The following is a 24,966-nucleotide window of genomic DNA, read 5'->3' on the forward strand; positions in this document are numbered from 1 at the left end:
AAACCATAAGAGACTCTTAAAAACTGAGAAGCCAAACCATAAGAGACTCTTAAAAACTGAGAATAAACTGAGAGTTGATGGGGGGCTATGAGGGAGGGGAAAGTGGGTGATGGGCACCTGTTGGGATGAGTACTGGGTGTTGTATGGAAACCAATTTGACAATAAATTTCATATTAAATAAATAAATAAATAAATAATAAATTCATTTGCCCAATATCATTTGTAATTACCATAAACATTTCTTTAACATAAATTTAGAACCATATCAACAAGGTTATAATTTCCCTCCAATACTCTAACATAATTTAGAAATTGAAGATGAGAATAAAAGATTACTGTATTTATCTTTTTTCCCCCTTACTATGTGTTTTCTTCTTTCCAGATCCCGAGGTTTCTTCTTTTATGTAATTACTAGACGTTGGCCATTTAGGAGTTTTCTATAGGAGACATAGTCAGATGACTAACTTATTTCTGAATTACAGTCCAGAGGTTGAAATCTCATCAGACTAATGACATCATAGTATATTTACTAGTTTCTCCATCGGGAGGACAATACCAAGAAAATAGAGAAATTTTGGTAATGATGAGAAAAACATATCACATATTTTCCAGAGGAAAGTAACAAATGTCCTTCAAACTAGAAATTCCAATCACTATTTGAAAACAAGACAAAATGGCACCTGTCAGCAGAATATCTCTATGATTTATTCATTTCTTTTGATAATTTACTCAGCTTCCCATTGTTTTTTGCTCACGGGAACTTGGGTTAATGATGAGACTACTTCTTCACTGGGGTGAGAAGGTGAAAAATTCAGAGCGTGCAGGGCCACATCAGTGACTTTGGGATTCTGAAAACATTTACTGTCCTTCTCAGGTCCTATCTTGGTCAAGAAAAAAATAGTATTCTTAGAAAGGCATCTTTAGACCATGACTAAACAGCCAACAGAGTATTGTTTTCCTTCCTCTTAACCTAAATATCCCCTCTATGTGCTGTAGGATTTGATTTTCTTCGAACCTGAAAAGATTCTGATGACACAGTCTCGTATCTGCTTGGTTTTCACTCCATAGACAATAGGGTTCATAGTGGGAGGCAGGAGCAGATAAATATTGGCCACAATGATGTGGCAAGATGGAGGAATTGTGTGGCTCCCAAAACGATTAAAAAAGAAGCAGAAGAAGGCTGGACTGTAGGAGAAAACAATGGCACAGATGTGGGCAGTGCAGGTGCTGAAGGCCTTCTGCCGAGCATCTGCTGAGGAGAGGCTCACCACTGCCCGGAGGATCATGGTGTAGGAGACTGTGATGCACAGGATGTCAAAGCCCCCAATCAGGAAGGCAGCCACCAGACCATATATAACATTGGCCTTGATATTTCCACAGGATAACTTTGCTACCGATAGCTGGTCACAATAGGTATGATGTATGATATTACCCTTGCAATAGGGTAGTCTCTTGGTGAGGAAAATCAAGGGAATGATGAGGAACACCGCTCTCAGGAAAGTAGCAAGCCCAACCTTTGCAATGACAGGATTGGTGAGGATAGTTGAATAGCGCAGAGGGTAACAGATGGCCACGTAGCGATCCAGGGCCATAAGCATGAGCACCCCAGACTCCATCCCTGTGAAGGTATGGATGAAGAACATCTGGACTAGGCATTCTTCAAATCTAATTTCCTTGAGATGACACCAGAAGATGCTGAGAGCTTTAGGGATTGTACTAGAGCACATGACAAGGTCAGTAAGGGAAAGCATTGCCAAAAAATAATACATGGATCTATGCAGGGAGTCCTCATAGTAGATGAGGTAGAGGAGCCCACAATTCCCTACCATTGCCACAACATACATGGAGCAGAATGGGAAGGAAATCCACATGTGCATGTCCTCCAGTCCTGGGATCCCATTAAGAATGAATGAGGCTGGGGTCACATCTGTTTGGTTCAGAATTATCATAATTAGGCTGGTATGATCATTAAGATGCTTGTAAGGTTGTAATTTGATTTTTGTTTTGTTTTGTTTTTTGACCCTCCAAGATTTGGAAAAAATAGAAAAAAAAAATCTTAGTTGTGCTCTCTGTCTCTTCTCTCTGTTAAATATTGTATTTTAATAATAAAACAAACATTTGGAATGTCAGGAACTGTTTATTTAAACATTGTCTAAACTCATTTAAGCCATTGTTAATTCATTAATTTATCAGTTCATTGAAAATACATACTTAACACCCACTATGCATCAGGTTTTATCACAGATATTGCATCTACATTACTTTAAAACAAAAGGATATAGATACAATCCCTCTAAACTTATAATCAAGTGTAATTGTGTTACACCCATGATCTATGTCATTATGATCTTTCTGATTGATATCTGATATAATATCTCATTTGAATGTTAATTACTATACCCTCTCCAGTTTAGGTATTTTCTTAAAGTAGAACTCATTGAATACCTTACCAGTAACACAACGGATATGATTAAGGTGCATTGTTATTCTTTCTTTTATATTTTATTGTTTTATGTTTAACAATAATTTATATTTATGCCTACTATGTACCAGGTAAAGTTCTAAGAAGTTTATAAATATATTAACTCATTTTATCCTCATTAAAAGCCTAGAATGCATTTTTATTAATCTGCACGTTATTATTAAGTAAATGGTGGGTCTTTGTGGATGAGGTTTCTAAGGTCTGAATTTCAAAGACATTCTCAATCTCCTAGCTTAAGGTATAGATAGTAAGAGGACCACTGATACCTTTTTATTTGAACTATTCTTTTGCTTTTCTTCATTTATTTGTTTTTTGGTTCTGAAATATTTAAGAACGTTTTTAAACTTCTATGCTTTCAAATTCAGTGGTAGAAGTTATGATGATAGAGATGTCCGTGTGCATGTCTTTTATTGTGCAGGCACTTATTGGGCTTTTTGTGTCTGGAAATCTGCAACCTTTGGTTTTGGAAATTTTCTTGCATTAATTTTTGATATTATCTTCACAACCACATCCTTGTTATTTTACTACTGTTACTTTTAGTTAGATCTTCTGGGCTTATTCTCTTTTCTTTTTTCTCTCTTAAAACGTTTATATTGGGGCACCTGGGTGGCTCAGTAGATTAAACATCCAACTTCAGGTCAGGTCATGGTTTCACAGATTGTGGGTTTGAGCCCCACATCTGGCTCTATCCTGACAGCACAGAGCCTAGAGCCTGCTGCAGATTCTGTGTCTCCCTCTCTCTCTCTGTCCCTCCCTCAGTCCCGTTCTGTCTCTCTCCTTCAAAAATTTAAAAAAAAAATAATGTTTATATTGGATATATTTTTATAATCCATTTTCCACAAAAATTCCTGAACTCTATATCCCAAATATCTTGGCATTGTTTGTTGTCGTCTAATATTACAAATTTCCAATATCACATTTTCTTCTGAATCTTGCGTATCTGGTGGTAATAAATATATATTTGAAGGTATACACATTACATATAATTTCCATATCATTTAAGTTTCAATTATTTATTTTTATGTAGCTTTTTTACATTGGAGGAGTTTCTCACATATCTGGTAAATTTTGAATATTAAATCATACTGAAGAAAGAGGCTATAGAGGAGAGCACAGGTGACTGGCTCAGTTGGCTGAGTGTGGACCTGTTGATTTCAGCTCAGGTCATGATTGCACAACTCATGAGATCAAGCCCTGCATCAGGCTCTGCACTGACAGCACAGAGCCTGCTTGGGATTTTCTTTCTCCGTCTCTCTTTGTCCTTCTCTGCCTCAAAATAAATAAATAAACATTAAAAAAAAGAAGGAATGAGAATGAAGTTAACTTTGAGGCCTATCAGAAGAGCTGCTAAGAGGAATGGACAAATGCTTTTAAACATGAAGTGTGGTTAGGTTTATGACAGGCCAGATGGGCAGAGCAGTGTTCTCTCTTGTGCTTATAATTTCCTCCTCAAATCATACTGATATTTTTAGCTTCATGATTTTGCAATCTTCTCTCCTTTTTGTGTTCTCCCGTAACAGCCTCTAGTATAACACATTCCAGGAAGATTCAGCTGTCTCTTGGACAGTTTAGAAAGCCAACCTCTAAAGCCTGTTAATACAGTGTAATTAGCAAAGTACCAGGCTTACAGTAAGGAATGGATATGTTGATGGAATCAATGTCTTTCACTATTTCAATATCATGGCATTATAAAAATCTTATTCTATTCTTGAATCATCCACAATTTAATAAAGCCTTCACATTAAGACAGATTGTATTTTACACCTGCAGTCTATAGCAAGACGCTTAGTACATATTAAATGTCAATAATTTTGGAATAAAAGAGCAGATTAATGAATTAATGAATCATAGTCTGAACTTGATTTTAAGCATTATTAAATTAAATGGTGTAATATAAATATTATTACTTGGAAAACAGAAAGGAACTACCAGAGGAAAAAAGCTCATAAATCACCAGAAACCATTAAGTTTAAATGAAATAGAGAAAACAAAGGAAATCCCAAGGAAGCAGGAAAAAAATAATGTCCTAAGTAAAATAAATATATTGGTTTGAAAAACAAAGATCAACTATTTGAACTACGCTACGAATTAGTCCTAATTCAGAGTGATTTTTAAAAACAATATTGTATAGTTTTGAAGAAGAGGTATATCGGAAAGTAGACCACACACAAAGTATGCACAAAGTTTTTGCTTTTTTGCTTGTTTGTTTTGTAAACATGAAACATACCAAGAAACAAAATATACCAAAAAATTTTGGATAAAATATTACTTTGAGATAATGCAGAAACAAAAACAAGAAAATATTGAGTCAATATCACTTTCGAGTAAAATAAAAGGCTTGACACGGGGAAATTAAAGCTGGTACACCAAAGTGTGTCACCCACCTCTAGCTTTGGCAAAGTTTTTCCACAACCAAACATTGTACAGTACTGCAATAATTCTCTGGTTCACTCTGTTAGTACACAGAAGTTTTAAATTGAGACACTGAAAAATAAATAAGTGAAAAATAAAATGAGACACTTTAATTATATCACAGCTTATTAGCTCATCCTCCACTTCTCATTTCAGTGTCATTCGTTTGGCCTTCAAGCGGGCTAACAAAAGCCTTACAATTTGCATTTTGGAAAAAGGAAAACTGTGGGTTCACAATGTAAGTGTTGTGTTTCCACGGGTAACAAACTGCTATCAAGCTTCATTCGATCAGGCTTGTAAATGTGTACCTTACGCTTGAATAAAAAATATGTTTATGATTATTTTCACAGCTATCATTAAAGGATATTTTTTTAAAGTATAAAATTCTTATGTATGTATGTAAGTGCATATATGTTTATCCATATATGCGCATGTTTACCATTAAAATAGATATTGAAATTTATTTTTTATAAATGCGTGGCTAGGGTGTAATAAATTGTCATAAGTTGTTGAAAAAAATAATATCACTACTCATTCCTCAATACATTCAAATGTCAACTCTTAACTCTATGCAACAGAAGGAGATGCACTTAGGAAAAGTATCTGTACGTGTAATTTAAAAATAGGCAATATATTTTGGAGATTACTTTTGCTGTGTTCTAGAGACTATCTTTCCTAAATATGAAGTAAATATCCTGCTTATATCTTGTGCTTTCTTTATATAGATGTATCTTTAATTACTAAAAGTGACTTTCATGTTACACAATAATTTTAGGTCCCATGTTTAATATATTTGCAAAACTGTCAGAGATCCACACTTATACACAGGTCGTATACTATTAACCACAAAATAAGTAAGGAAATGTCCAAAACAGGTTTAAAATGATTTCGATATATCATAATCCAATTTTTCTAACAAGGAAAATTAACTAATACTATGTCGTGGGTGTGGACAGGTATATTGGAAGAGGAACACAAGCACATATATGTTATTTTTAAAGTACAACTTTGATATCAACTTTTGTCTATTACCATTCCCAAACCCCATACACAATAAATTTGCTCTCTCGTTATGATAGTGGGTCCCTCTCAGCAAGTGTTGTTATCTAAAATGGATGAAATTCAGTCTCAACTAAGTGTCGCTAGATAATTAACAAGAAAAATTAGATTCTCTTTCTGAGAACAAGGGGAGGGCAGGTAAGAAGCAAGAGTGTTCTCACCATGACTGAGAACTCTTCTCTAGATGTCCCCCATTTCTTCTTGCCATAAGCATGATTCATACCTGACTTCCACTACAACAGAAACAATGATTCCTATTTGGTTATGGAAATGGCCTAGATATTCATAATCATGATGCAAAGTTATGCTGAATTGCAATCTGAGCATTGGGTAAACATTTTCTAACCTCCCAGCCTCCCACAACACTCTTGCCTGCAAACATGATGAATGGACTCAAATCGTATTTCTGAGAATATCATAAACAATTCATATGCATTCAAAACCTCTACTTTATCTTTCTGCCTAAAAAACAATAATAAATCCTCTAGTCCCACTTTTATGTTCCTTTAATACCTTAGGTTCTAAAGAACAGACAGTGAGCTGAATGCAATCTGGTCCAGGTGTTCAGGATCGTAGTCAAAAAACATATGATATATATACATGCACAGCATTCAATTTCTGAATCCCATGGTATCTGTACTAGTGAAATGGGTATTTAAGAAAAATGTCCTATCTATCCTAAAGGGATACTTCAAAACATTAGAGACACAGGTGTTTGTGTGGCAATCAAGCTAATCTTTATGAGAGGAGGAAAAGAATGGATGGTTTCCATTCTTACTGTATACGATGATACTGAATAAGTGAATTTTTCATGTGCATGTATGTTTGTGCATACCCATGTATTTAATGGAGAGGAATTAAAATGAGCACAAGTTTTAATAAAAGTGAGTTGTTTTAATACTACTGCAGTGGTCTTTCTTTTTGTATGAGGTCTTGTAGGATACATGGTAAAAGCACTTAGCACAGAATGTTTGTCACTCACATATCCATCCGTTTATTTCATTCACTTATTCGTTAATGTCTCTAATTAAACGACATCATTGAGTACTTAGACATCCCCAAGTCAGAGTAGTAGGTCTTAAAAAGGGGTCAAACAACATGAACCTTGGAAATTTTATGTTAGATCAAAGATTTCAGAGACAGATAGCCACATATTGTGTTATTCCCTTTACATGAAGTATTAAGAATAGGCAAATCCATAGAATAGAAAGTAAATTTTTGGATACCAGCAGTATGGGGAAGTAGGTGGCTGCTTAAAATGTATAGGCTTTTTTGGGGAGATGACTAAAATATTCTGGAATTAGTGGTGATGGTTGCACAACACTAGGAATGTACTAAAAGTCACTGAATTGTACCTTTAACATAATTAAAATGGTAAATTTTGCATTATGTGACTTTTACCACAATTTTTTAAAAAGTCACAAAGCTTTCTTAGATTCTTCTACTTTTTAGGCTTAATTTATTATTATTTATTTTGGGGCACAGTGTAGTTTTAAAGAGTTTAGCATAAATCCATTCCCACAGGCTTCTACACATAAGTTTACAAACATTTATATCTTAATGAATGATGATGTTACTTGAAAGACACATTATACCCAATGTAGGTTCAGTGAGTTAAAAACAGGCTATTCCCATATGCTTCAACACATAAGTTTATATACACTTAGACCTTAATGAAAAAAATGCTGGTTGAAAGATGGTTTATACACAGTATAGTTTAATGAGTTAAGCATATAGCTATTCCCATATACTTCTACACATATGTGTGCAAATGCTTTATTTTTTATTTCCTTTTAATTTTTTAATTTGAATACAGTTGACACACAATGTTACATTAGTCTCAGGTGTACAACATAGTGATTCAACATCTCTATACATTATGCTATGCTCACCACAGATGTAGTTACCCTCTGTCACCATACATCAATTACAGTATCATTGACTGTATTCCCTATGTTGTACCATTTACTCCCTATGTTGTCCCATGACTTACTCATTCCATAACTAGAAGCCTGTATCTCCCACTCTCTACCCATTTGGTCCATCCTCCCACCTTCCTACCTTCTGGCAACTACCAATTTCTTTTCTGTATTTACGGGTCTGATTCTGCTTTTTGTTTGTTTATTCATTTGTTTTGTTTTGTTTTGTGTTAAGATTCCACACAAGAATGAAATCATATGTATTTGCCTTTCTCAGTCTGATCTATTTTACTTACCATAATACTGCCTAGATCCATCCATATGTCTCAAACGGCAAGACTTCATCCTTGTTATGGCTGCGTATCTTATTGTGTATATATACCACATCTTTATTCACCTGTCAATGGGCACTGAGATTGCTTCCATATTTTGGCTATTGTAAATAATGCTGCAATAAACAGAGGAATGCATATACCTTTTCAAATTAGTGTTTCTGTTTTCATTGTATAAATACCCAGAAATGGAATTAATGGATCATATGATATTTTTATTTTTAATATTTTGAGGAAATTCCATACTGTTTTTGCACAGTGGCCCAGCTATTTTTTTTATTAAGCATTCCCCTAATTGCTGAAAACTTTTAATTAGCATCAAGAAGGTGAGAAAGTTGATTTTGACAGGGTTTTGTTTTTTTTTTTTTTTTGTATTGCTTGTATTAGGGACAAACTTTTAATATTGTCATTTTGCCATTTTCATTCATGTCGCTCACAGTTTACTGCTTTTTTGTGTGTGAACCCAAGTATTTCTCTAGGATAAATGCTCAGGAGTATAACTGCTAAGTTGTATGATAGCTCCAGTACTGTGTTTTTAAGACACTGTCAAAATGTTTTCCAGAATAGCTGTCCTTTTTTATATTGCTACCATCACTGTATTTGTGATTCTGTTTTTCCATATTCTTACCAGAATTTCATGTTTTTAGTATGCTTTATTTTATCTTATGTCATGGTTGTATAGTGATATTCTATTCCAATTTTAATTTTTATTTGTATATGGCTAATGATATCGAACATTTTTTTATATGTCTATTTGCCATTTATATATCCTTATCAATGAAATGTCTGGGCTTTTTTGTTTTTGTTTTTTTTGTCTTTTCTAATTGGATTTTTTTTACCATTGAGTGTGTGTGTGTGTGTGTGTGTGTGTGTGTGTTGGATATGTCCTGAAAGTATTTTTCACAGTCTGTAGCTTGTCTTTTCATCCTCTTAGTAGGGTCTTTTGCAGAGCAAAATTAAAAAAAAAATTCTAATGTGGTTTAATTTTCATTTATTTTTTTTCTATTTTGAGTTGTGTTTTGGTGTCAAGTCTAAGAATTCTGCCTAGTCCTGGATCTTAAAGTTTTATCCCATAGTTTTTAAAAATGTTTTAGAGCTTCAAATTTTACATTTAAGTTTATAATGCATTATTTTGAGTTAATTTGTGTATAAGGTATAATCAAGGTACAATCTTGATTTAGCTCAAGAGTGTTTTGGTTTTGTTTGCCTATCAATGCCTAATTCTTCTAACAGACGTTTTTTGAAAGGCCACATTTCCTTTATGGATTTCTTTTGTTTATTTGTCAAAAATCATTTGGGCATATTTGTGGGGTTCTATTTCTAGGTACTCTATACTGTTCCATTGATCTATGTTCTATGATCTGCTAATACCAGTCTTGATTATTGTAGCTGTGTAAGTCTTGAAATTACAAAGACTACTTCCTCATTTCATTATATATTTTCAATTTTTTTTAAGCTACTGTCATTCCTTTGATATTCCAAATAAATTTTAGAAAACAATTGTCTATATCAACAGAAAATCTTGCTGGGATTTTCATAGGAATTGCATCACACCTGTGTATCACTTTAGGAAAAACTGGTATCTTCTCATCCGTGAACATTGTTTGTCTCTTCATTTAATTGGATTTTTAAAAATTTATTTTATTGGCAATGTGTAGTTTTATTAGTATATATTAATTATTATATTATCATAATATATCTTATTATAATATATAAAGATAATTACCATTCAACCTTCTACTTCTATAAGCTTAATTACATTAAAATGCCTATTTTAATTGGAATCATAAAACATTTGTTTTATGTCCTTGTGTGGTTGAGTTATTTCACTTAGTATAATATATTCAAGGGCCATCCATGATATAGCATATGACAGCTTCCTTGTGTTTATGCCTGAATAATATTACACTATATGTATATACTATATTTCTTTACCTATTCATCTATTTATGGACCTTTAGGTTACTTGTATATCTTGGATGTTGTGAGTAATGCTGCAGTGAACATGAGAGTACATATATCTCATTGAGATCTTATTTTTAGTCCTTTTGGGTAAATTCTCAGAAGTGAGATTTTTGGATTATATGGTAATTCTATTTTTAACTTCTTGAGGAATTTCTATACTGTTTTTTATTGTGGCTGAACAAATTTGCATTCCCTCTGGCAGTGGGCATGGGTTCTAATTTTTCCACATCCTCACCAACAACTTTTTGTTTGATTTATTCTATAATTGACATCTTAATAGGATGTGAGATGATATCTCATTTTGGACTTGATTTGCATTTCTCTAATGATTAATGATATCGAGCATCTTTTCCTACCTGTTGACCATTTAGTACATCTTCTTTTTAAATAGGAGTGAAGAAAATCATACAATGTGTCATGCTTCTGAAGTAAAATAATGGAAATGTTTCAAGATTTCAGAAATACAGAATTTCATTTCATATTCCTAAGTCATACAGTTATATGAGCCCAGAGAGAGGCCTATTTAATTTCTTAAAATGGAAGCCACGGGTGAAATTGCAAAAGCAATTTCAGGTGATGGATGTGATGACCAAAAGGCAAATTAGTGGGAAAATTATTTCAAGTTGAGAAAGTAAAAGGAAAGAAGATGACAACTTGTTCTTTGACTAGGTCTTCAAGATGGCATGACCCCAGGTTGATCTGAGCACTGGACCTAGGAAATTGTAGGCTCCTCATGCTCTTCCCTGTCTTTGGACTGTGCATTGTACTTGCCTTACCCACACCAGAAGCTCCCTTAAAGACATAGCCTCAATATGTAGCAATATGTTGTTGAGACTATCTGGATGGTATATGTGACTGAACCCAGTTAAGGTTTCCATATAAACTCTTAAGATTCTGGCAGGCAGGTGTGGAGAGCTACTCATCTTGCAACCACCCAAGACAAGACTTGTGTGTATGATACCTTCTTATTAACCCTGATGCCTACCAATCTGGAGTGGTCTGCCTCTCTCTTCAGTCTCTCTTTGCCCTCTGTTTACAAAAGCCACTTTATAACCAACACTTGTTGGTTATAACAAGTTGGTTACAACTTTTGAAATCAAGGTAAGCAAAGAAATAGGGTAAAAAAATGGAAGATGGTTATATATTAGGGGGTGGTGTGGTCTGTAAGATTTTAAAAAGTGATATTGTATCTCATTATGGTTTTGGTTTGTATTTCCCTGATGATGAATGATGTTGAGCATTTTTTCATGTGTCAGTTGGCCATCTGGATGTCTTCCTTGGAGAAGTGTCTATTCATGTCTTTCGCCCATTTCTTCATTGGGTTATTTGGTTTTTGGTGTTGAGTTTGATAAGTTCTTTATATAATTTGATACTAACCCTTTATCTGATATGTCATTTGCAAATATCTTCTCCCACATTGTCAGTTGCCTTTTAGTTTTGCTGATTGTTTCCATCGCTGTGCAGAAGCTTTATATTTTGATGAGGTCCCAGTAGTTCATTTTTGCTTTTGTTTCCCTTGCCTCTAACTAATTGAGATGTAAATTTTATAAAATAAAAAATAAAAAAAATTTTAATAAAAAATAAAAGAAAAAGAAAAAAAATAAAATGTGAAATTGTAAAAGACTAATTAAATAATTAAATGTAATTTGATTGGTATAGTTAACCAAAATTGGGCAGAGACAATATGTATTCTTTTAAGTTGAACAAAAAGTTATAAGAATAATAATTCAGTTTATTCTATATCCCTTAAATAATTGGCTTAGATCATGAGACATTAATATAAAAACACCATTTCCACCAGTCTAATGAACCAGACTTGTTCATTAATTTAAAAGAATCTTGAATATTAGACAGAGATATTTCATTGTATTTATTAGATTCACAATTGCAGATAAGAGGAAACAAGTTGATTTTGACCCCCTCTCATGCTGTTCTTATGAAAAATTATATTGTTTGTTACATTTGGGTAGAGAGATCTATCTACCCCAACCTCCAGATTGTGTGCTTTCAAAAGTCCTGTTGAAGAAAACTGCATCACAGATTAGTCTGTAGTGAAATAATGTGCCTGTCCTAGCTAGGAGAGATCTATGCAGCCACATTCTCTCAGATGCCCAGAGACTGAAAATTTATTATCTTAATGACTCCATACAAAGGATACTTTATAACTTCTCTTTCAGAGAGAAGTCATTGAAAAAACATATTAAGCAGTGATTAAAAATATACCGCACATATTTTCCAGGGAAAAGCAACAACTGGCTCTCAACCTAGAAATCATAATAGGTATTCAGAATCAGAATCACCTACTTCTACTTTATTATTTATTTATTTATTTATTTATTTATTTATTTATTATTTTAAAATATAATTTATTGTCAAATTACTTCTACTTTATCTTTTAATGGAATGGGCTAATCAGGCTTTGCTCAAGGATATGTATTAATTATTAGACTCATTCTTCACAAGACTGAGAAGGAAAAAAATTCATGGAAATCTCAGTTGGCAGGCCAGTTGAGATTTTCAAAACATCTATTTAGAAATGCACCAATCAACAAGCTCCGTTTCCATGACCAAAACAGTACTTCCCAAAACATTTTACACCTCTTGACTAAACAGGAGCTCCTCTCTGTCATGAAAAACGGTTTTTTTTTTTGGTAACTGTCCTTTATATGCTGTGGGATTTGATGTCCTTAGAACCTGAAAAGATCCTTAGGACACAGTCACGTATCTGCTTGGTTTTCACTCCATAGACAATAGGGTTCATAGTGGGAGGCAGGAGCAGATAAATATTGGCCACAATGATGTGGCAAGATGGAGGAATTGTGTGGCCCCCAAAGCGGTGGGAAAAGAAGGAGAAGAAGGCTGGACTGTAGGAGAAAACAATGGCACAGATGTGGGCAGTGCAGGTGCTGAAGGCCTTCTGCCGAGCATCTGCTGAGGAGAGGCTCACCACTGCCCGGAGGATCATGGTGTAGGAGACTGTGATGCACAAGATATCAAAGCCCCCAATCAGGAGGGCAACCATCAGACCATAGATGACATTGACCTTGATATTTCCACAGGATAACTTGGCTACAGACATGTGGTCACAGTAGGTGTGAGGAATTATATTCCCTCTGCAGTAGGGCAGGCGCTTGGTAAGGAAAGTGAAGGGAATGATGAGGAACACCCCTCTCAGGAAAGTAGCAAGCCCAACCTTTGCAATGACAGGATTGGTGAGGATAGTTGAATAGCGCAGAGGGTAACAGATGGCCACATAACGGTCCAGGGCCATAAGCATGAGCACCCCAGACTCCATCCCTGTGAAGGTGTGGACAAAGAACATCTGTACCAGACATTCATCAAAGCCAATTTCTTTGAGATGACACCAGAAGATGCTGAGAGCTTTAGGGATTGTACTAGAGCACATGACAATATCAGTTAGGGAAAGCATAGCTAAAAAGTAATACATGGGCCTGTGCAGGGAGTCCTCTAAGTGGATGAGGTAGAGGAGCCCACAATTCCCTACCATTGCCACAGCATACATGGAACAGAATGGGAAAGAAATCCACAGGTGCATGTCTTCCAGTCCTGGGACTCCATTAAGAATGAATGAGGCTGGAGTCCAGTTTGTTTTATTCAGCATTAGCATGATCAATTAGGCTTAACATTCATGTGTGTTTTCCTAGAGTAGGCAAAAAAGAGAGGAAAAATATAGCTTATATATACTGCCTCCCTCTCACCTCAATATTTTAAAATTCCATAGTGCATTTTAATGATCAGTCAAAATTTCTAAGGTCCAAGGATTAGTTTTTATTGTCTATTTGTTTTGCATTGATTAAGTCATCTGTTCATCTAACAATTTCTTATTAAGCAACTCAAGTTCTCATCACTGACACTGAATCTTCATTATTTTTAAAATATTTCCATCCTCATAATTTATAATTGAGTATAACTCTGTTAATGACTTCTCTAAAGAAATTTTTGTTAGAATACCTTACTTACCTATTAATAACTATATGCATCTCCCTATTTTTTCCTAACTTTTCCCCATTTTTTCCTAACTTTAGCAATGGGACACATTTCAGTTGGGTTCTAGTGGGAGACAACATAAATGGAAATTTAATATTTCTAATCACACATCAAATTCATTTCTCATCCAAGAGAAAAATTAATTAATCCAAATTCTCTACTTAAAATTAAACTTCATTTTCAAGTTAACTAAATATTTGGGGTAGATAAATGGCATCTCCTTCTTTCATTAATTTCTCATAAATATTTACTGAGCTCTTACAATGTGATCCTGTGGAGAATAAGACACAATTTCATCCTTTAAAGAATTGAGAGTCTAATGGAGAGACCAAGTGCACAGAAATAATCACAGTAAACGTAATAATTACAGTAAACATAAAAAACTGAAATAGAAGTATGTACATTGTCTTAAATAAGCAGTATGTTATTAAAATGGATGTGTGTTTTTGTTGGTCGGGTGTTCGGAGGAGGGATTGGTGATTGTCAAGAAGGACCATGTTGAAGAGAAGGCGTTTGGTATGTATTTTGAAGGAAGACAAGTTGTAAGGGAGATACATTTGTAAAAGAAATTCCAGAGGAAAAAGTAAATAAGTACAAGTAGAGAAATCAAAACAAACACATAAAGAAATCAATAAAAAGAAATCAAAACGATCAAGTCTATGAGAATTCACTTGTAAGAAAGGAACAAATGATAACCTGGACATTTGCCCAGGAGCTAGATCATAAAGAATCTTGTAATGATAATACCGAATTCCTTGATAATGGAAAGTAAATACTAAAGAACTCACAAGAATCCAAAGGGTCAGAATTTACTCCAAGGTGCTTTAAAAACTTATTAAGTAGGGGCACCTGGGTGGCTCAGTTGGTTGGGCATTGGACTTCAGCTCAGGTCACGATCTCACGGTCCGTGAGTTCGAGCCCCGAGTCGGGCTCTGGGCTGATGGCTCGGAGCCTGGAGCCTGCGTGGGATTCTGTGTCTCCCTCTCTCTCTGCCCCTCCCCCATTCATGCTCTGTCTCTCTCTGTCTCAAAAATAAATAAACATAAAAAAAAAAATGCCCTTAAAAATAAATAAATAAATAAATAAATAAATAAATAAAATTAAAAAAAAATAAAAACTTATTAAGCAACGAGAAAATCATAATCTTCCTCCTACCCCTCATGGGAATACTCTCTACCTCTACCACCACCACCCCATCCCCAGCAATGAGGACAGAAGAAGGATATGAAAAACTTTGAGATACTGTGGTCTTTGCTCAATAGGTAAGCAAAATAATAATTAATGGAAGACTGAAGCTGATTAAACTTGCAGGTAATCATTTATTTAGCAGACTCCACAAACAAGCAATTTATGTAAAATTTCTGTTTCCTGAAAGGAAAGGACCTCTGGCCAAAGTTGCCAAACAACCTGATTGGTTTTCTTTAATCACCTTCCCAGTAACCCTATAATAATTAGAAATAGGAAAAGGTGCATATGATTTTCCATAGAAAATTGTCAACTAATATGGTAGAAATTTCACCAATTTATTAGGCAGAACACCTGGACCCCAGAGCTGATTTTTGTAATTCACTTAATCTCCTTGAGGTGTTTTTGATCTTTCAATGTCTCTAAGATCATGTCAGTACAATAAAGTAGGGTCTTGGTGAAATACATGGATTTTAACCCCATCTTTCCAATTCCTAAAGGTATACATGTAGACAATTTATGTAACTTCCTTACAAATAGATTACCTATCCTTTTAAATACTGATAAAAATATTATTGTAAGAAATACAGAGTCCAGAAACCAAATACTGAAACACACATTAAGCCACCTAATTAATGACAGAGGAAACAGATTAAGAACAAAAATGGCATTTTCAAGGGTCATCTGGCTAGCTCAGTCGGTAGAGGTTGAGAGTCTTGATCTCAGAGTCGAGAGTTCAAGCCCCATGGTGGGACTAGAACTTACTTTAAAAAAAGGTATTTTCAGTATTATATTTTCAATATTATTGAGTCAATGGATGTGTGTTGAGAGAAAAAAGAAACACACCTTGTTCCCTAAATCATGTCATACACAAAAACAGGTTTAGAAAAATATAAGAGCTAAATGTGAAATGTAAAATACACATCCTCTTTGGTATTTGGAGTAGGGAAAAATTTGAAAACAACACAGCTGACCACTGCCAGCATGAAGCCTGCTTGGGATTTTCTCTTTCTCTCTCTCTGCCCCTCCCTCTCTTTCTCAAAATAAATAAATAAACATTTAAAAAAAATATGTACCACTAAATTGAAAACTGAAAATATTTTTATGAGATTACAATTGCACTTTTTGGAAAGATGTATTTTTAAAAAATACTAGATAAGCATTCCTTTGATAAGCATTCCTTTTATACTCCTCAATCTCCTTTTTATCTGTATAGCTGTAGTCACTAAAACTGGCTTTATACTCACACAATAACTGGTTCCCATTTTCAATATATTTGCAAAACTCTTCAAGATCCAAATTAAATACTTAAGTATTAACTACAAATTTAAGCAGCTTTATTATTCAATCCAAATAATTTTGATACAACCGAATTCAGTTTCTTCCACAAGGAAATTTGACTTATGCTGGCTTATAGACAGGATTACTGGAATAGTAATATTAATACATGACTATCACCAAACTTATAAAATGTAGTTGATATTACCTGTAGTATATCCTCATTCTTCAACCCTATAGGTAAGAAAATTTGTTTTTATATCCATGTTTTTCTTTTCATATGAGAGTTGTTTGCTCCATGTGGCTTTTACTACCCGGACACAATGGAATAAAGTCATAGCTCAGTCTCACTAGAAAATAATAAAAGAAAATTGCACTCTGATTTTGAGAAACAGGGGCAGGACAGGTAAGAAGCAGGAGCATTCTTGTCATTGATCTAATGGTGGAGAACTATTTTCTAACTGTTCTTCCATTTCTCATTGTCATGAGAGTGATTCATGCCCAACTTCCACCACCACTGAAATAAAGATTCCTATTTATATAGAGATATAACACAGAAAATCATAATCACAATGGCATTATGCTGAATCTTAATGCCATAGTTTGAAAAATACATATTTAATAAAAACACCCAATCCCACACAATATTTCTGAATTCAAATTGTGTGAATGAAATCAAAGATTTATTTCTGGAAAAATAATAAGCAGTTGATATATACACAAACCCTTCTCCACTTTATCTTACTGACAATCAGAAAGACAGAAACAAATACAGACAGGAAGAAAAAAAGAAAGAAAGACAAAAGGAAGGAAGGAAGGAAGGAAGGAAGGAAAGAAAGAAAGAAAGAAAGAAAGAAAGAAAGAAAGAAATCTTGTCACTAGCCCCTCTTTTGTATGTCTTAAATACCTTAGTTCCTGGATAGCAAAACAGTGGGCTGAACGCAGTCTAGTCCAGGTATTTAAGATCTTGTTAAAATAAATCGCAATCCTAGAATGACTGTGCATGTGCAGCAGCCTATCTTCAACTTCCTTGATATCTGTACTATTGAACCAAGACTTTAAAGGAAAATGTGTGTTATGTGTCCCAAGGGACCATGTCAGAGTATTGGAGACACAAGTGTTGGTGTGGGGATCAAGCTATCCTCTGTGGGAGGAAGAAAAAGAGCTATAACTGTCCATTATTAGTGCCCAAATATTGATACATAAATAAGTGAATAATCTCATATGTGTGTGTTTGTGTGTTAGCATGTATGTACAGGAAGGTAGAGACTGAAAATGAGCACAAGTAATTTTTACATAAAACTAGGACTTGATATTTATCACACATTTATATTTTCTTTTCCCCCCTCATTGTCCTATGGAAAAAATAGATCAAAAGCACTTAAGCAGAGAAGTTTTTCATTCACACACTAATTCATTTTATAATTTCTTCTTTTATTCATGTATTATTTCATCTTTCCTTTTGATGACTGTTTATTGAAAACTTTCTATTTTCTAAGCTATGGTAGGAAATATGTAAACATGATCCCTGGTTTATTTTTTGTTTGTTTCAAGATTTTATTTAAACTCTAGTTAGTTAACATATAGTGTAATATTGGCTTCATGAATAGAATTTACTGATTCATCACTTACATATAAGTGATGGCCCCTGGTTTAAAAGCTTACTTTTAAGGGAGACAAATGATGACTGTTATGGCAATCTAAAAAAGAAAGTCACCAAAAGATTAGGCTTATTACACCCACATATTAAGTTAGGAAAATTAGATCAATATAAAACCCTGAAATAATCATGACGGTAGTGATAATTTTTAAAAACATAACTAGTTTTAATTTTTTATCTATTTAAAATAGATAAAAGTAATACCAGCATACATTGAATAATTTGGCAAAATCGAAAGGTGTTTTAAAGGAGATCAAAAAGCACTTATAGTTCTACAACCTAGATGAATCTGGTATATTTTTATCCTGATCTTAAAACTACATATATGTAAATGTATTGATATGCATGTATTATGTATGTTTTAACAAAAAAAATGATGATAATATACTATAACATAGGCTGGTATTTTTATCTAATATTATATAATTAGTCATTCCAAAATTGAGTTATTTTGATTGAATAAAAGGTCATCCAACAAAACTAAAAGGCAACCACAGAATGAGAGAAGATATTTGCAAGTGATGTAACTGATAAGGGTTAGTATCCAAAGTCTATAAAGGACTTTTCAAACTCAACCCCCAAAAAACAAATAATCCAGTAAAAAAATGGGAAGAATTGGAGTTTCTGGTGGTGTTCTCTGGTCCTTTCTAGTCTTTGTTGCTTTTGGTCTTTTTTTATATTGTTTTGTCTTTTCTCCCGTCACAGAGTCCCCCTTAAAATTTGTAGCAGGACTGGTTTAGTGGTCATGAACTCTTTTAGTTTCTGTTTGTCTGGGAAACTCTGATCTTTCCTTCTATTTTGAATGATGGCCTTGCTGGATAAAGAATTCTTGGTTGCAGATTTTTCTGATTCAGCACGTTGAATATATTCTGCCACTCCTACAGCTTAAGTTTCTGTGGACACATCTACTGCTAACCTGATCTGTCTTCCCTTATAGGGTAAGGACTTTTTTTTCTCTTGCTGTTTTCATGATTCTTTCCTTGTCTGTGTATTTTGTGAATTTGACTATAATATCCCTTGTTGATGGTTGGTTTTTGTTGAATCTAATGGGAGTTCTCTGAACTTCTTGGATTTTGATGTCTGTGTCCTTCCCCAGATTAAGACAATTTTTCCACTATAATTTGCCCATATAAACCTTCCCCCCTTTTTTTTCTCTCTTCACCTTCTGGGACTCCTATGATTCAGATACTATGCCTTTTTATAGGTAACTGAGTTCTCTAAGTCTTGTATCATGCTCTTTTGTTTTTCTTTCCCTCTTTTTTTTCTGTTTCATTATTCTTCATAATTTTGTCTTCTATATTTCTCATTCACTGCTCTGCTTCATCCATCCTTGCCATCATGGCAACATTTGAGATTGCATCTCGGTATAGCATTTTTAATTCTTTTAACTCTGTAGAAAGAGATTTAATGCTTTTTTCAACTGTAGCTAGTATTCTTATTATCATGGTTCTAAATTCTAATTCATACATTTTGCTTACATCTGTGTTGATTAAGCTGCTGGCTGTCATTTGTTCCTGTTCTTTCTTTTGGAGTGAATTCCTTCATTTTGTAGGAAGAAAAAATTAACAAAATAAAAAAATACAATTAAAAAATTAAAAACAGGGCACCTGGGTGGCTCAGTTGGTTGGGTATCCGACTTTAGCTCAGTTCATGATCTCATGGTTTGTGGGTTCAGGCCCCACAAGGGCTGTTCTGACAGCTCAGAGCCTGGAGCGTGCTTCAGGTTCTGTGTCTCCCTCTCTCTCTGCCCTTGTCCTGCTCATGCTCTGTCTCTCTATCTCAAAAATAAAATAAACATTAAAAAAATAAAAACAAACCACAACATCAAATAAAGGAAGCTACATCCTAGTAGCGTTTTGGTTTTCTTGTTGAAAGAAGCTTGATAGAATAGAGAAAAAGGGGAAAGAGAAGGAAGAAAGGAAAAAAAGTAAGAAAAAAATTTTAATTAAAAAATTGTATAATAAAATAGAATAAAATGGGGCTCCTGGGTGGCTCAGTTGATTAAGCGACCAACTTCGGCTCAGGTCACAATCTTGCAGTTTGTGAGTTTGAGCCCCATGTCAGGCTCTGTGCTGACAGCTCGGAGCCTGGAGCCTACTTCAGATTCTATTTCTCCCCCTCTCTCTCTACTCCTCCCCTGCTCATGCTCTGTGTCTCTCTCTCAATAATAAATAAATGTTTAAAAAAATAGAATAAAATGAAATAAAGAAAATGAAATGGAATGAAAAATTCAAAAAATAAAAATAAAGTAAAAAATAATAAAAAAGTAAAATTTAAAAAAGAAAATAAAAATAAAATTTTCTATTTCTGTATCCAAGAAAAAGAAAAGAAAGGGAAAAAACAATTTAAACCAAAACAGAAGCAAAAAAAAAAAAAACAACCCAAGAAAACAAATGAACCAGCAAACAGAATGAAACCTAAATAAAGTTAAATTCAGTTTCCCCTAGAATTGAAACTATGAAGCTCTCTATAGTTCATATATCAAGCAGGTGGAGGGATTTGTGCTTGTTTTCTGGATGTCTTGGAGGGCACAGTTGGATGGGGCTTGGATAAACAGCTCTGTTCTCCACTAGATGGTTCTGCTTAGCTTCCTGGGATAGATCAGTGTGGTGCACATGCCCATGCATGTGCATGTGCGTGCATGTGTACATGGGAAAGGTGGAAGTGGCTTCTCCCAGCTCCCTAGTCTCTGGCATGGGAACTTCCTGCTCTCATCAACCCACCATAAAGCAGCCCTTCTTTGTGTCAGGACTCCATCCACTCCCCAACTCTATCTTATTCCTGTCCAAACCATCTGCCTACCAGGTGGCACCTCCAGAGTTTTATCTTAGATGGTGTTGTGTTTCAAAACTCCATACTTCAGAGACCCCTGCAGCTTAGACCCATGTTGGTTCTCCGGGGGAGGGTCTTGCTGAGCAATGTCTTGTGCTGTTGCCCAGTGGTAGAGAGTCAGAGATTATGGCATAGCACAACACACAGTCAGTGCCTGGTTTCACCACACTCTGGCTTCTTCATCCAATACCAGCAAACCTGGCTGCTTTCAGGGGTCCCCTGGGACTTTTGCCTGTGGGGAGGCCATATGGCCTCAACCAAATGCACTCCAAGCAGGAAAACCACTCCTCCCTTCATGGCAAGTGGACCCCTCACACCACACAAACTGGAACCTGAGGATTCATCCTACTTCCTCACCAGAGCACTGCCAGACACTGAATTCTAAAACTTCAGACTCTGCACTCCTGGGAGAAGTGAAACCCCCTCCTTTCTCCCCATCAGTGGCTTTGGGGAACAGATCTCTTGTTCAATCACCTGCAAGTGTTTTCACTTGTTCTCTTTCTTTCTCTCCAACTACTTTCAGGGAGTGTTTTTCCTACACTCTCCTGATGCACCACACTCTCCCCCATTCTCTGTCCTCTCTTCCCCAAAACACCTCCCTACCTCTGTGGCTTTTCTCTCCCTCAGTTCACCTCTCCACACCACGCACTTCCAAGCTCTGTGGCTCAAGTTATGCAGATTTTTGTGCTATCCTCAGATCAATTTCCTAGGTGTACAAAATTGTTTTGTGTGAATCTAGGTAACTTTCAGGGATGAAACAACCTGAGGGTCTCCATGCTGCTCTGTCATCTTAACCGTAAAGAAAGTAGTTTTATGAGTCCTCTGGAAATTGGGTATTTTTTTCTATCAGCATTTAAACTGATTTTTTTTTTCAACGTTTATTTATTTTTGGGACAGAGAGAGACAGAGCATGAACAGGGGAGGGGCAGAGAGAGAGGGAGACACAGAATCGGAAACAGGCTCCAGGCTCTGAGCCATCAGCCCAGAGCCTGACGCGGGGCTCGAACTCACGGACCGCGAGATCGTGACCTGGCTGAAGTCGGATGCTTAACCGACTGCGCCACCCAGGCGCCCCAAGCATTTAAATGAAAATAAATAAATTCAAGTTTATGTGGGAAGCCAGAATTTACTTTTAATATTTAACTGTAAAATGAGTGACAGTATATGGTATGGAATAGAACTATTAACATGTGGTAGGCCTGTGCCCCAAACTAATCCTCAATTTTTATGAGATAATCCATAAAATATGCCAGCTACTTAATGATACTTTAATCATAGGATCAGTGGAAACAAGCCCAGATCATAATGAGATTCATGACATATTAAGGTAAGCCTTATTTTTGCTCTTCATTGGTTTTAGCATCATGGAAAAGAGAAGAATATTTCCAGGGAAAGGTTTTTCACTGGGATAAATATCCTGCACCTGCCTGTTGCCTTACAGACTCTTTATTTCTATCTGTAGATCTGCTTCTCACCTCCTCATGCTGCCTACATCCTATTAGTCATGGCAGAGGAGTAGTTGCAGTAGATGTGGTGGTGGTTTAAGTAAAGCTCATGAGTCATTCAGAGTCTCAGCAAGAGACAAAAGGTACACACAAATGAGAGTCTCAGGAGAATTAAATGAAGTTGCCATTAACTGGCTTGTAGTTGGGGTGAAGGAAACAAAAATGGATGTTGAAAAAAATAGTGGAGACCAACATAATGACTTGATTGTGTTCTTGTCCAACATAAGGGAGAGAATTGTAAAAATATTCTTGGGTAAAACCATACAAGCTATAGCTATTGCAGATGGGCTACGTGGCAAATGCTTCATTGGCACATCCAGCCAGAACCCCAATGTCAAAGTGGGCTAGGAGAAGAATAAATAACTGAAACTCTCTTCTTGCACTCGAGTCTCCTGCCAGTGATTCCCATTGGTACAACCTAAACTGGTGCTGGGAAAAAAGGAGCCCAGGTTACACAGTATATGAGCTTAGGACCTTTAGGGTATAGAACACTGCAGAAAGGGTGGATAGATCTGGAAAGGCAAATGGAACAAAAGATAGATTCTTGTGTGCATCTATATTTATCTTTCTCTCACTCTCTCTCTGTCTCTCATTCTCTGTCTCTGTCTCTGTCTCTGTCTCTGTCTGTCTCTCTCTCTCTCCTCCTCATATCTGCCTACTCATCTGTATCCTTTGAGTTATGTTTATCCAGGTTTGGTCATATGGCCCTGTTCTATCCCAAGCCGCATCATAGACTGATTGGGCTTTGCTCATCTGAAGTATTTTCTATTCCTCCCTCTGCAGGCACATTATTGGAATGACACCTGTTCACACAGACAGACGTTGCTCCTAAGGAATGGTTATCAATAAACAAACATGATCTATAACTCAAGTTATAGATCATTTATTTCTTTGGTCGTATGTGAGTGTGCTTTTGTTATTATATTACATTTTAATTTAGGAGAGAGATATAAATATTATATTCTAGTTTTTATTCCATTTGTTTTGGTAGAAAGACTTTCCTATTCTCAAATTTATCCAGCTCTTATCAATATTTTGGAGCTACTGTGAATATTTTGTTGTTCTTGTTGTTGTTTTCAGATGGTTTTACAATGTGAAAAAGATATCTCAAAGGCATTCACTTTTCCCATCATATTTGAAATTAGCTGAAGTTCATGCACATCATGGAGAAGGTCTCTGGTGCTTTGTTTTCTTTTCTAAGCTCAAACAAAACACCTTTTGGAAGCCTGCCCTAAGTTCTTTAGTCCTAAGTGCATAAACCATAGGGTTGAGGGAAGGGGGGATGATGTTGTGCAGCACATTGAGTAGAACTGGAACCAAAGGGGCCTTAGTTTCTGCCAGATGAGTTACTGAAATCACTACAACAACAGTATAGAAGAATAGGATAAGGATCAGATGGGAGCTACAAGTGCTCAGAGCTTTGGAGGCAGCTTCAGCAGAATTCAGTTTAAGTACAGAGCGCAGAATCAAAGTGTATGACAATATTATAAGACCGAGGTCACTCCCCATTCCAAGCCATGCCAGAACCAATTGGAAGATGCTGTTTGGCCTCCAGTCGTCACAAGCCAGGCTGGTGACCCCAAGGTTAGAGCACAGGCAGTGCTCAATCTCATTCCTGGAACAATAATTACGCTGGGCTGCTAGCACTGGCACTGGAATGACAAACAGGCCATTTCTTAGTACCATGAACACAGTAGCTCTTAAGATTAAGGCCTTGGTGACAATTGATGGGTAGCGGAGAGGGTGACAAATAGCTATGTATCTATCAAAAGCCATGCAGAGGAAGATACCGGACTCCATGCCCACAAAGCAGTGAATGGCATAGATCTGAGCAAAACACTCAGGAAGGCTGATGACCTTGGCATCAAACCAGAAGATGGCCAGGATCTTGGGCATGATGGTGGTGGCCAGGCCCATGTCCACCACAGAGAGGATGCCTAGGAAAGAGTACATAGGCTGCTGAAGAGCAGGGTCCTGGCAGATGGTGACGAGGATGAGGATATTTGCACCAATTGCTGAGAGGTAGAGTATTGCCAATGGTAAGGAGAGCCAGTGTTGCCAGCTGTGAATGCCTGGGAGTCCCATCAAGATGAACTCAGACACCTGGAACTTGGAGCTATTAGAGCCTTTCAGAGATGCAGACATTGTTTCCTAAGAGAAAAAAAAAAGATGGGTTTCAACGTTGCTTTCTTTGAGCCATATTATCATCACACATTATTTTTAACCTATCTCCACGTCGCATAGTTGGTGCTGTAACCAAATGAACTCTGTAGTACATCCCTTACTATAATTTAAGATAAAGTACCATGAAGTTCTGGGGGTTTTAGAG

The 24,966-nt window shown here is 35.7% G+C and overlaps 3 protein-coding genes across 3 annotated transcripts; all 3 read right to left on the bottom strand.

Moving 5' to 3' along the window:
- Positions 1–983: 983 nt before the first annotated feature.
- Positions 984–1,949, bottom strand: LOC112865685 (olfactory receptor 52N4-like). Its single transcript, XM_025928766.1, has one exon. The coding sequence runs from the start codon at positions 1,947–1,949 to the stop codon at positions 984–986; it is 966 nt and encodes a 321-aa protein (XP_025784551.1).
- A 10,882-nt stretch (positions 1,950–12,831) lies between these two features.
- Positions 12,832–13,797, bottom strand: LOC112865399 (olfactory receptor 52N4). Its single transcript, XM_025928480.1, has one exon. The coding sequence runs from the start codon at positions 13,795–13,797 to the stop codon at positions 12,832–12,834; it is 966 nt and encodes a 321-aa protein (XP_025784265.1).
- Positions 13,798–23,798: 10,001 nt separating this feature from the next.
- Positions 23,799–24,966, bottom strand: LOC147576698 (olfactory receptor 56B1-like). Its single transcript, XM_086676410.1, has one exon. The coding sequence runs from the start codon at positions 24,780–24,782 to the stop codon at positions 23,799–23,801; it is 984 nt and encodes a 327-aa protein (XP_086532536.1). The 5' UTR covers positions 24,783–24,966.

This window comes from Puma concolor, chromosome D1, assembly GCF_028749965.1.
Source record: "Puma concolor isolate L17-30 chromosome D1, mPumCon1.1.hap2, whole genome shotgun sequence".
Lineage (NCBI taxonomy): Eukaryota > Metazoa > Chordata > Mammalia > Carnivora > Felidae > Puma > Puma concolor.